Consider the following 13,079-nt stretch of genomic DNA (forward strand, 5'->3'; position numbering starts at 1 on the left):
ATCTCAGCTGAACCCCTTCTGCCAGAAGAGTGCCTTTCCCCTACCACAGCAATGCTGTGAGGTGGTACAGAATAACCTCTGCGTCCTGGCCGTGCCCCCTCCCAGCAAAATTAGCCCTGGCAGGAACCAGAACACTCCTTCACTAACTTAGAAGCCACAGATTTCAGTTTAATTTTAAATATCAGAAAAACTCTGCAACACTTCACTTGTTAAAATTTCGGTTTCTCGTTTCCCACGATATTCCCTAAATGTTTTGCTTCCTTTGTGGTCAGGAGACAGTTATTTTCCCAACACAATAATCTTGCATGTGATATGCCAAAGCCATAACCTTATATCATATGGAGACCTGGTTAGGAAACCACTGTAGTAATCTCAGTAGTAATTGGATTGCAATCTGAGTAATTTTCCAAGGCTTATGTCTACTTAGCCTTTTGTGAGCAAAGAAAAGCTTTTTGGAGGCTAATCTGGTGGGGTTTAATTGCTTTTCTGGCAGGTTTTCCTGTTCTGAATTGAAATATGATTTTCTCATGGTATTTCAAGTAATTATGTGTGTTTCCCATTACTTGTCCATCCTTACAGAGTTCAAGAACCAAAAAGAAAAGGCATTCAGCACCCTTCAGACATTGAACTGCTGCTCCGAGACTACCAAAGGGCACGAGAGGAAACCAAAACTGAAATTGCAAGAGCTAGGGACAAACTGAGGGAAAGAGCAGAGCAAGAAAAAAGGCGGATACGGGAACAAATATTTTCTCAGTTACAGAAGGTGAGCGTTATATTGAAAGTATACATAGTCTTGAAGTTCTCGGGATTTTCTTTGTATGTAATTTTTACTTGGTCTTCTAGCATTGAGTAGTTGCACTGGTAAAGTAAAATCTTCAGTCTTTCACAACTGTATTTGATCAGCAAGTTAAGTCAGGGGCTTGAGAAGTAGACAAAGAGCAACAAATGGGACTGAAAAGATATCTTTCTATAAACCTTCTTCCTCTTAAAAGCATCCTAGCATTAGTTTGATAGTCTGAACTCTCATATGCAAAGAAAACAGCAAAAGCTGCATTTTCCCAGACTGCCAAGTTTTACAGGGTCATTTACTCTATGGTTTATATGATCCTAGGCTTTCAAACAAACCTGCTTATTTAATGCTTTCTGTATGGCAAGTTTGTGTCAACACTTCTTGGAAGAAACTGGATTTCTTTAAATTCCTCTTTCAGCTTTCAGTGCTGGGGTTTTTTGGTGTTGTTTTGTTTCATTTGCAATACTGTGATTCCTATTACAGGAAGAAGCAAGACTGAAGACTCTTGCAAGTACGAGCACTTTATGTACAGACTCCAGCCTCAGCCTGTCCTCTGGCCCAACATCTGGTTACAACAGCAGTAATACTGCCACATACACCACAAGTAACTTCAGCAGCCAGGAAGGGCAGGTGAGAAACCACTGCTGGGTGAGACTGATGTCTCCTGGTGCTTCAAGCACAGAGGTATAGTGTAGGAACAGAGATGGTTTTTGAGATTATTTGAATTCTGTCACAGCTATGAAGCAGGACAAGTTTGCAGTACCAGTACATAGAGGGGTGACATGGGGTGAGGGAGCACTTTGTAATGTAATTGCAAAGGTCAGTGACACTTATTTTTTGGGGAGTTTTTTTGTAATTCATGGATGAAAAATCATATAGTTACTGCTGCCTATGTAACTATCAGAGATTTGTCAAATGTTTTAGAAATATCAGGCCTTTTCTTGTGATAAATCTGATAGCATCTGATAGTCTGAGTGACTCCCTCAGTGATACATGCATTGATTTGAGTTTCCATGTGTGAAAATGGACTTTCCTGAAGTCACTTCTGCAGTATGCACCCATGCTAGTTCCTTACACTTGTTTTGCTAAATTTCCCAAGTTAAAGTATCATTTCATAACTAGGGGAAAGGCAAAGGGGTTGCCTTATGATAAAGAGAAGCTTCCAGCCTTGTAAGGCAGATTTGCTACTAATATTCCACTGCCTATGTAACACAAATTATTTTTCCCACTTCAAATGAACACTCCCACTTCTGCACTTTCTTAAATCAGGTTTCTTCTGGAAATACTTTGGTTACAAGGGATACACGAGGTCGCTCAGCTGTTAGAAATAGTCAGCTTTATACATTACAGCAATTGCATACGGATTCAACATTTGGTAAGTAAAACATACATTTGCTTCTTTTGAGTTGCATCCCAGAGCCTAATGAAATTTGTCATTTATGCAAATCAGTTTGGATCTGGATATTGCAAGGACATCCCTACCTTTACATGAATTCAGAAAAATATCACCAACCACCAGCCAGAGCTTGCTTAGAATTTTTTAAAATATTAAATGGTGATTTGCTTCCTCTGAAGCCGGTCTTTTGATGTGGTAACATCAAAGTACAGCTTTTTCAGATAATATGAGGATAATATTTTGAATGAAGGAAGGAAGCAAGGGGTGTAGGGGCCAAATCTGTAATGAGTATAGAATTGTAAAAGCAAATTCTTATTTTTAGCCTCAAGAGTTAAGCTATTTTTCCTTTATGTGGCAATAACTGTTAAAACTGACAGATATAACTGTAGTGTAATTACCAACACACAGAATGTCTAGGCAAAGGATGTTATCACTCCTTCATTAGGATCAGATGGATTGGGGGTTCCAGCGGAGAGTTTAAGTCCCTACAATTTAAGAAGAGTGTTGGGGTTACATTTTAATTTTTTTATTACTTCTCTGGCTTTTTTATTTCCTGCAGAAGCCAGCAGAATTCAGCCACCTCTTCCTTCAAATGGCACCAGCTGTAGGTTCACTCATGGATTAACTATTTCTGTCAACTCCTCTTCAACAAAAGGATACCAAGATTTATCCAAACATATCTTGGCTAATGCTACCACTGAGGTAAGTAAAAACAGAGCTTTCGCTTATTCCTTCTGGAAGTTGTAGCAAAAATGGGTGGGACAAGTCTTGTCCTACATCACAAACAGTTACCTATTTGTCAGGTACAGACACACACACTGAACAATTTTGAAGGATGGGTGAAAGTAAGCCAGGCTGCAGCCATGGGGTGCAGAAGAGTGTGGGGTGTTAGCTGGAATGTTTGAGTGAAGCTGGTGTCATTTGTCATTGTTTTCTAAGGTAATGGCAGCATGCTCTCAGAACCTGAGGAACCTCTACACGTGCCAAGCAGCAGCTGGGTGGAAGTAAGTTTATGGCAGGTCTGTGTCAGGGGAGGCCTTTCTCTGCACCTGGCCCTCTTGAGGGCAAATACCTTTTGTTTGCCTTTGACAGATATCAGTGTACAGAAAAAGAGGTGCAGGTGTACTACAAAGTCTTCCCTTCAGCAACAAGGCATGGATTTCTGGGAGCAGGAGTGATAGAAAGGCCTCTTCCCTTTGTGTGGGGACTGGTGAGAGATCCTGGCAAGAGGCATCTCTACGACAGCTCTATCAATACAGCTCGAATACACAAGAAGGTAACCAGCCACATCCACCTGGGTGAGTATCCTCACACATAGCACATGACAATCACCAGCACCATCCTGGCTGGATGTAGGCAGCCAGGAAGAAAGTTAAAGGCTTCTTGTTCCATTTATTCAGGTGTAAATAAACAATTTCATTATTTAATATGGGAGCTTCAGCTTTGCAAGACTTTTCCAAAGCTGATATTAAACACATCTTGCTGTGAAGTGCAGCTAGAGACAGTGGTTTGAAAGTAAAGATAAACCTGAAGTAGCTTGAAAAAGCATTTTAAATATGTATTATAGCATATGAGCTAGAGCTATGCTCCCAGGCAGCAAGTCAAAATAAAATATGTATCTCCATGTAAGGTGTGGGGAAAATTGTGACAAGTTGAAGTCATCAAAGTCTAATTCCCCTTCCTTATTTTTTTTTCCCCAGTATATTTAGTGACTGATACCTCCCTATGTTACCTAAAGCAGCCCCGGGATTTCTGCTGCATTACTGCAGAAGCCAAAGAGGTAAAGTGAACATTCTGTCTGCAACACAGAGGAGTTGTTCTGATATCCTGGTTCAAGGAAAAAGGAAAGAAAGAAGTCAATCTCCATATCTGCAGGGCTGCCAGTGTAGCAGGAAGGAAAGACATGCCAGTATCACACAAGTGAATTATGTGTAAAACCCTCTTGTGAATGACAATTGCCAACCAAGGCCCATCAGAGAGTAACACAAGTGTCACACAGTATACTCTGGTTGCAAACACACAGGATTTTGACAAAAACATTTAATAGATAAGAGAGTAGTAATTTTTCATGTTAAGTAAGCAATGTGAGAAATATGCCTCGAGGCAAACAAAGAAAACATTGCTATATTTTTCAAATTGTCATCTTTACACCTTGTCATGTGCAGGAGAACTTGTCTGTCCTGGCTATTCAGTCTGTCTATGATGCATCCATGCCTCAGCCTTGTAAAGAAGCAGTGAGAGGGGAGATTTTGCCAAGTGCTTGGATACTGGAACCTGACATAGTGAATGGAAGAGAGATCACCAGAGTTATTTACATGGCACAGGTAAGGATTTTTCTTTATGTCCAACTTTGAATGCAAAAAGCTCTTACACAGCAGAACACTTAAGAGCTGGTAAGCAACAAAAAAACACAATCTTTATGTTATGGTCCATGCACCTTATGAAGTGACCACAAAGTCACCTCTTTCACACTTCTCAATGCAGAGACTCTTACTAGGATTGTGTTTCAGAACACATTCCCAAGCTTTTACAGCGTTCAATGCTGCTTCCTTGGATATCAAGGTCTTCTGTAAAGGTTTATTAGCAATTTTAGTATATGCTGTGCTCATGTGGAGAGCCAATATGGGGAGTCTTGTTTGCATTTGCACCTTGCTGTGGACACAGGAAGTCCACCTTGGGTTATACTATTTTCAAAATCCCTGAAAATATTTGGTGCATTTTTCTAACCAAAGTCTTTAATTCTTCACACTTAATAGATACAAAAGAGAAGTCAAGATTAGGATTCCAGTTAAGAATAAGAAAATTATAATCTTATAATCTATTTTTTAGACTTATTTGAAAAGTAGGCTCACTTCGAGGCAGGGGTACTAAGTATTTAAAAATGTCCAGAAGAGCATGTTTTAATGTATAAAATTTATTTAAATGCTTATGTAGCGATAAATTCCATTAGTCCTTTAAACTCACCTATTTAAAACTTAAGAAACATTTTTTAAAATATCATTAATTAGCACATGGATTTTACAATGCATAGGTGAAATGTATATATGTGTTTTAAAATTTTATATGCATTTTATATTGCCCTTTAGTGTATGCATATACATTTTCAGTAACACTTTGTGTCTCAAACTAGTAAACTTTAATCCAAGCTCAAACTCAAAAGCAATGTGGGTCATACCTGCTAGAAGCAACATCAAATAGCAAAGTTTTGAAAGTCTGTGGAGTGTCGGGAAGAAAAAGATACAAACCACACAGTAATGATGGCATTTGGCTGTTAACTACTTTTGTGCCCAGATCAGAGCTGTTCCAGACTGGAGAAATGTTCTGTTTAAGGCAGGTACAGACTCCAAGCTTCAGCCTTTCCTCTACTCCCTGCAGGTGGACCTTGGTGCCCCGGCCATCCCCGCCAGGCTCCTGAGCTCCGTGGCGAAGCGGCAGCCCCTGGTGATCGCTCAGCTGGCTCATCTGCTCACTGCTTAGTGCTGCTGCACCTGCGGGCGCTGAAGAGCCCCTGAGAGCTCACAGGGACACACCACTGTCAGGAAGTGCCATGGAAAATGCTGCCTCCTGAGGCAGCCACCACCAGGCCTCATTTCAGGAGCCTGGCTGCTACTGCTGGACTATATGGAAGTGCAGTTAGAGAAAAGGATCATTTGCTTTAGCCAACACCACTTATAAGAAATGCAGCAAGTTTAGTGGGGAACCTCTCCTCCTGGAAACAGCAGTGGAAAACCTCCATGGAAGAGAAGAAAGGTGTACTGGCTCTATAAAGAGCAGAGGAAGAGACCTTACTTTACAATAGCCAGAATCATAGAGTATATTACTTAACTCCTGTTTCCAAGCAGCTTCAGAGATCAACTTCTTTCTTTAAGTAAGTTTAGGCTGGAAGCGGTATCTGTATGGCTTGAGACCTTTTACAAGCTCTTAAGCAGAGCTGCAAAGCCACATTCTAATGATGGATAAGAACCAAATGTAGAATTCCTGACTGTGTAGATAAATCATTTATCTTAGCTGGCTGCCTGCTCCCTTCCCCTTGAAGAGGGAAGTCAAAGCAGTGCAATATTCACTAGTCATCTACACCCTGGATAGATTTTTTCATGAATTTCCTGACTGCTTGCAGCCAGTGTAAGGTGTTTCAGACTGCCACTACACTATGCAGCATCAGTGGGCACCACCATACCTCAGGACACAGTTTTACTGTACTGCAGAATCAGGTGCTTTGAAACAAAGAAACCAAACCACTCTACACAGTGACACTGTCACAGATAGGTTAGTACTCAGTAGTCAGCTTGTTCCTAGAATTTAAGTTCTGCAAGTAAGAGTAGCTCCCACACTTTTCCATAATGGCTTTGCCCATCAGCCCTTCTACACTTGTACCCAAATGCATTAGGATCTGAAAATATAGCCTGGTCATAGTCTTACCACACTTCTTTGTTCATAATGTGACCAGCTGTCTCACTGTAGCAAATACAGACTCTTCCCATTCAATTACCTCATGGGACTTCTGTGGCACTTAGTCCAACAGTGCTGCTGTCAGGCTTTACACGTTTGTTCAACACAATCCCTAGCTGGGTCACATGTTCCTAAATTTAAGCAAAACCACAACCACCTCAAATATCCAAATACCTTCATTTAATTCTTCAGCACAACAGTACAGAATCACTTTAGATATATCTAAGCAATAAAAGCTGCTGTGTTATGCTTTCATTAGCTAAAAAAAGCCCACACTGTTCAGGAAGCTCTTGCACTTTGAATTTGTCAAGTGAGACGTGTACTCAAGCATCCACCCCACTGCAGCCAGTGCCTGCTATTTTAACAGTTACTTTCAATACACAGTGCATTTTTCCAGCACATGGTGAAGTTAGCTGCACTTCCCACCTTTGAGTTCAAGAGCCAAGATCTACTTTTACTCTATTTTTTGACAGGTGTAATTTTGGCTCTCAGCGTCTATGTTACTTCCTGTTACTAATATAGTGAGTTTTAAATGAAAAGACAATAGCTATTTTGAATTGATACTTAAAAATATAGCAGTTTTCATACATACCTGCCCAAGGCTTCCTCCTTTAACTAGATCAGGGAGGGTAACAAAACCTTTCACTTACAAATTTGCTTTGTTTCATCTTTGGCTAGTCATGGCTACAATCTTAACACCAATAGATTAGTGGGGTTTTTTTGGTGAGGTGCAGCATTTTGCTAAAAGCCTGAGTCACAGCATGGTTCACTTTGAGCATCACACATCTTACACAGCCCCTCAAGGAAGAATGGGTAAGCTGTCACAGTTTTCTGCAATTGAGCAAAATGACAGCTTTCCAGATGTGTCAATGTCCTCCCTCCAGTGGAAACCCAGAAGGAAGAGCAGACAAGGCAGTACAGTAAAGCCCCCGGAAAAATGAGCAGAACCAGCAGCCTGGGATATTGGCTCTGTCCCCAGTGCTGCTCCTGTAGCTTTCCAGAGGAGATTAGGGGAGGTCTTCATACAACCTACTACAGATTTGCTCAGCGCTTTGCTTTTTTTCCCTTTTATTTTGGACACGGCACTAGTGATAAAACAGGTTTTGTAGGAAAAACATCTTGGGGGACTCCTGTTGATCAATGATGCCAGTGCCTATGAAGGATAGTGTCTTATTGTACAGTGCATCAGATGTTTATTTTTATATATACTTAATTTTTTTTCTACGTTTACAAATTAAGTTATTTATATATGCTTGGTTTGAAGCGTTTTTATATGCTATCAAAGCTAAGTTTTATTTTTATCGGTATTGAATTAATGTAACTTTTTTTTAATACAGTCTTCAATTGATACTAAAAAGCCTATTTATATGAATGTTTTCTTTTGCAAATACAACATTTTTTGGTACTTGCTAATATATGGCATCGGTTTGTTTGGAAGGAAGAAACAAAGGCCCAGCAGATATCAAATTTGTTTCTCTACAACAGGCAAAAACCAATTTCCTTTAAGTTACTGCTGAGCAGCAGATGATCAAACCAATTATATTGTACCACCTAGGGTTGCATCTCTGCTCCTAAATCAAGGTTGCTATTTTCATATCCACAATAAATGGTATTTTCTACACAAGAAAATGTGCCCCACCTTATTTTGCTCCAGCTAAGATACCCATCTATGGAACTATGCTGGATAGAAAATCAACACAAAGGCAAGTTTGTGATAACAGACGTAGGTCTCCTACTTACCTGCTGAGGACTGAGCATGGAATATGAACTTTTGCCACAGGAATCAAGAAGCCAGTCACTGTTTAAATTGGGGTTCTGTGACAGTGCTTTCTCCAAGCAAAGGGGGTTTTGTTTGGTTATTTAAAAAAAAAAAAAAGTTGGGTGAAGCTTCTTCCCGAGTCCTGTTACACAACTCCCCAGATCAGCACATTCAGAAGGATGTTAATGTAACACCATTTGTCCTAATTCTCTTTTGAGACCTTTGAGTTTGCAATAGGAAAGACTGGCAGAAGAAAGGCCACACCCTCAGAGCTGGCTTTCAGTGAGCTCCTGCTCTCCTGTCTGCAGCACCTCTGGCACCAGCAGCAGTGCCCAGAACAGAGGGACAGTCCCTGAGGTACTCACACTGAGAGAAAGCCGCCAGCCCAGGGGCTGCAGGGCCGTGTCCTCACACATGGTCCCACAGCCAGGTGTCCACAGGCAGAAAAGCTGTGGTGCACACCTGCCCCTGGGCCTTGGATACAGAGTGGGGTATCTGGTTTTACACAGCAAATGTGCCTGACACTGTGGATGCCCAAGAACCAGCATCACTGCATTAAGTCATAAGAACACAGGAACAGGGGTGTTTCTTACCTGCTGGGTCCCACTGCAGAAGTGTCTCCAGCCCCATAGGGCACAACTGTGTTCTCTGGTCATGGGAAAGTGCTCCTGGGGCTTGGTCACCTTTTAAATAAAGAGAAGGATAATTCCAGTATGCTGAGTTCATGAAGATGGCTGTGGCCATAGTAGCTATGCAAACAGTTTTATAACACCCAAATAAAATCCACGCCAGAACCAAAAGCACTTTTTTTTAAACTCTTATGGATTCCAGCTTCTCCCCCTTTCACCACCCTGCCCTCCCTTACATAGCAAAGTAGATTTCTATTTCAGCAGAAGTTCAACAGGCCAGACGGGAGGTCTGTGCTGCACTTTGTCTGCCCCATGCTTTGTGGCAAGGTTCCCATTTTGTTCTTCAGCCTAATACCAAGACATTCTCTACTGACACCTTAAACACAAGACAAGACACTTAATCATGTTTATTATGGCAACAATTTCAAATGAAATCTGCAGCAAAACATCACATAATACTCAGCCTCAGGGAGCAGGTATGGCATGATATGGTGTACTTGCTCTTCAATTTGTATTGAATTGCTCCATTTGTATTTGTATTGCAGCATGCCTACTTTTGGGGACTCTTTCATTCACATCAGAAAGCCCCTAAAAAGAGGAATGCAGGTGGAACTTGCCAAATCTTTCAATACAGTGCTTAGTGAACAAGACAAGAAAAATTACAATATAGGTCAGACACTAATGTGCCTCTGTGATTTCTCTTTCTGTATCACATACTTTAACAGAAGCCACAATTCTACGCAATCAGCCATGTCTGTAGTTTTGCTTCAATCACTAACTCCAAGATGTTACCTTTTCTCACCTTGTACAGGGAAGAGGTTAGTTAATTAGCAAGCTAAACAGCCCTGGGCTTCACCTTGTCCAGAGGCTGTTCTTAAGTAACACAGAACTTGCTTTCTGGAAAAAGCTACAGAAATAGGATACTCCCAGACAAAAGGAAATAATGTCCTCACTGCTTTGGGGCAGGGGGAGGCAATCCCATGAGACAGCTGATGAGCACCTAAACATATTCTGCTACTCACCAGCAATCCCTGTCCCAAACCTCAGTTCAAGGAAATACTTGGGAAGAAGGAAATGAACAGGAGGTCACACTCTTGGTGTGACCATCTGTCTGTAAGGGCAGAAAATGCCCATTGTCCTCCAAGAAATGGGCCCCTTTCAAAACCGACTCTCCAGAGAACATCACAGTGCTTCTTCACTTTGTCTGCTTTTCCAGGCTGTTGCTCTCTTGCTGCAGCACTTCCTGACTGATAAAACCCAAACTCAAGGCAAGAAAAATTATAAAAAAACAGTGAGTAGTGGCCAGATTTTATGTTCACAACTATAAAAGTGTCTAAAAAATACTGTCTTCAGTAAAAAATATAAACAGATATTTTATTCCTTATTTCTATGAAAAATCCTGGGAATTGCAAGTTCTGTTTCCAGTAAGAGATGGAAAAACACTTAAGCATCCTTTAGGAATAATGCCATCAATGGTCATGGGGATTTATTTAATATGGTTTAACTTCTAAAATCAGTCTTAAAAAATTAAAATCAAACCTTCAACACTGAGCTTACAATGAAAAATAAATATAGGCACATCTCTGTGTCATATAGGTTCACCTCTTCCTTCCTCTGACTGTAGAGGCTTTGTTAAAAGACAACATGAGAAGTCACACTGAGTTAAGAGACAGCCCCCAAGAAACCATCTCTCTAATCACAAAGTAACTTGAGTTGATTCCTGGGTTTGGTCACAGCTGTTGCTGCACAAATACAAAAAGTGTCTCTGAGTCCAAAGAACAGCTGCTCTGAGATACAATCAAGGTGCTTAAAAGACTTTTGACTTGGAGATCCATTTGCTGATGTGAATCCTTCAGCAGAGTCACCATGGCAAAATGTCCATGACAGAAAGCCCAATGCAGGTTTTGCACAAAGTGCCCTCTTAGCTTCAGTATGCTCCCAGCAAAGAGCTCCCAATCCTTTCAGAAACACTGAAAATTCCATTTGCATCTTCACTAGTAATTTTTGTCCACAGAGTCCACCTCTGCTAACTTTGTGTGGTCATAGTAGCTAGAGATTGTCTGGTCAGCTCACAAGGGTTAGTCCTGTGTTCCTCCATCTGATGTTCTGATACAAATACTCGGGACAGCTTTTTCAGGTCTTTTACAAAATCCTGCAACAACCAGACACAAACCAGAGAACCCTTAGTAATGGAAACAAAAGAGACTGACTTAATTTTTCAATAAAGAAAAATTTATGTTTAACAAGGCCAAAGATGTTGATGGTTTTCCAGTGCAAAAACCTAGAGGAACTACAGAACTGATTGCAATGATGAATGCCTGCAGACATTCCCAGTCTCCCCTCTGATGCCCACACCCCTTCTCAGACAAGATCAGTGCTACAATTTAAATGGTTAAAACTGCTCCAACCTGCAAGTGCTCAGCCTTGGAATACTGTCCATTTTTAGCAAGGCATTTGGGTGGATTCCTACATTTTGATTATGGCCAGAATAGTGAGGTTCCTCTAGAACATTCCAAATGCTCTCACACACTGGTGGTAGGAGGCACAGGGATTTAAGTGCAAGACTGCTCAGTTAAGGCACTTCCCAACATGTCATTCTCAGCTGGAAAGCAGCAAGCACACTCAGGCTAGAACTGAGAACCGGTAACTGAGCCAGCTGGTCTCCAAACTGGTTTACAATTTTCTTGGAAATGTTTCCACTGCATGGGCAATGGTGGATTCACACAAGTACAGCTTTCAGCCAAACACTAGCAACAGAGACAAGCTTGTTGGAAACCAGTCCTTCCTTAGCATTAAGCAGGAACAACAGATGGGAAGGTTATGGGCCTTAGCCATATTAAATAGAAATACAAGGATTTTCTGTTTACATAGCTTTACCTTTTATTTTATTTATTGTCTGTGCATATCTAATACTTACTGAGGGCCAAGGGAGCTCTTCGAGGATATGCAGGCAACTCTGGATTTCTCTAGTTCTCATTAGTTCATGTTCTATAAGACCATGAAGAAGGAAAAGGAACAAATCCCACTGCACAAGAGAAGAAAATACCAACAACTCAAAAAGAAATGGATTGTGTGCTTGTTTCTTTATCCATGTATAATTCACACTTTTCTTTTTGCATCAGAACATGGGAAAAAGGAGCAAGCACGTTATCTATCTGCGTGTGACAATGAGGGCAAGAGTAATGTCCAGAATGAATGAACACAATTCCTTCAGTTCATACATTGATTTTCTTCTACCATAAAATAAGTATATGGTATTATAAATTCTCCATCTATAAACACACCAAGAATTTAATTCCTGCCTGATCAAGAACAGTGTGAAAAATTATTTCTTTAATTCCTGAAATAAGCTGGGTTTAGCCTGCAATTAAATAGGGTGATTTTCAGCTTTTGTTGGGGTGCTTGTAACACCAACACACATGCAGAAATGCAAGCTGATAAAAGGCACAGTGATGCAACCAATGACAGTCACGTGTCCAGCCCTTGCAATATCCCAGGCCAAATGGGCCATTTTGCCATTGGCTCCTAACCAAAACTATGCCTTCCTGAGAGCCCCCCAAGGCAGGCACCAACCCCTGACAAGCTGTACACATCCCTCTCTTTCACTGCCCCACAGAAACAAGGCCGATCCGCTGCCCAAACCCTGCTGCCTCAGTCACACAAGCCCCAGTGAGCACTGTGGGCTGGCACAATTCCTACACCAATCCCAGCCTGCCCCACACATCAGAACGAGCTTTACCTCCCGCTGCTTGGCTTCTGCAAGATAACCCATGTTCTTCTTGCTGAAGATCAGCTGCACAGGCACAGATGTCCCAAAGTCCTCCTTCCAGATGGAGAACAGCAGCTTTAGGAGGCCATAGGTGGGATTGTTCTTTACAGGCAGCCTCTCAGGGCTCTTCTCTGGGGATTTGATCCCAAGACTCAGAGGAACACGATCTGAAACTAAGAGGAGGAGGGAAAATGAACTCCTATAGCTGCATTATTTCCTTTTCTAGTCATCATCTTGGTTCAGCAGCACAATTAGGGAGAAGAAACCAGTGAACCTAAGAGGAATGG

At 41.3% G+C, this 13,079-nt stretch overlaps 2 protein-coding genes across 2 annotated transcripts in view; one reads left to right on the forward strand and one right to left on the reverse strand.

Moving 5' to 3' along the window:
* STARD9 (StAR related lipid transfer domain containing 9) overlaps positions 1–9,705 on the forward strand; it is a 95,397-nt gene extending 85,692 nt beyond the window's left edge. The window contains exons 26-34 of the mRNA XM_066552894.1: positions 580–763; positions 1,274–1,420; positions 2,060–2,165; positions 2,746–2,888; positions 3,126–3,190; positions 3,279–3,484; positions 3,887–3,966; positions 4,352–4,510; positions 5,562–9,705. Of these exons, the coding sequence (XP_066408991.1) occupies positions 580–763; positions 1,274–1,420; positions 2,060–2,165; positions 2,746–2,888; positions 3,126–3,190; positions 3,279–3,484; positions 3,887–3,966; positions 4,352–4,510; positions 5,562–5,663 (1,192 nt within the window). The 3' untranslated portion in view covers positions 5,664–9,705. The remainder of the gene's footprint in view (positions 1–579; positions 764–1,273; positions 1,421–2,059; positions 2,166–2,745; positions 2,889–3,125; positions 3,191–3,278; positions 3,485–3,886; positions 3,967–4,351; positions 4,511–5,561) is intronic.
* Positions 9,415–13,079, reverse strand: part of CDAN1 (codanin 1) — a 32,103-nt gene continuing 28,438 nt past the window's right edge. Inside the window, exons 26-28 of the mRNA XM_066552895.1 lie at positions 12,763–12,965; positions 11,941–12,048; positions 9,415–11,175 (exon numbers count right to left, since the gene is read on the reverse strand). Of these exons, the coding sequence (XP_066408992.1) occupies positions 11,050–11,175; positions 11,941–12,048; positions 12,763–12,965 (437 nt within the window). The 3' untranslated portion in view covers positions 9,415–11,049. The remainder of the gene's footprint in view (positions 11,176–11,940; positions 12,049–12,762; positions 12,966–13,079) is intronic.

The sequence above is a fragment of the Molothrus aeneus genome, chromosome 6, assembly GCF_037042795.1.
Source record: "Molothrus aeneus isolate 106 chromosome 6, BPBGC_Maene_1.0, whole genome shotgun sequence".
Taxonomy (NCBI): domain Eukaryota; kingdom Metazoa; phylum Chordata; class Aves; order Passeriformes; family Icteridae; genus Molothrus; species Molothrus aeneus.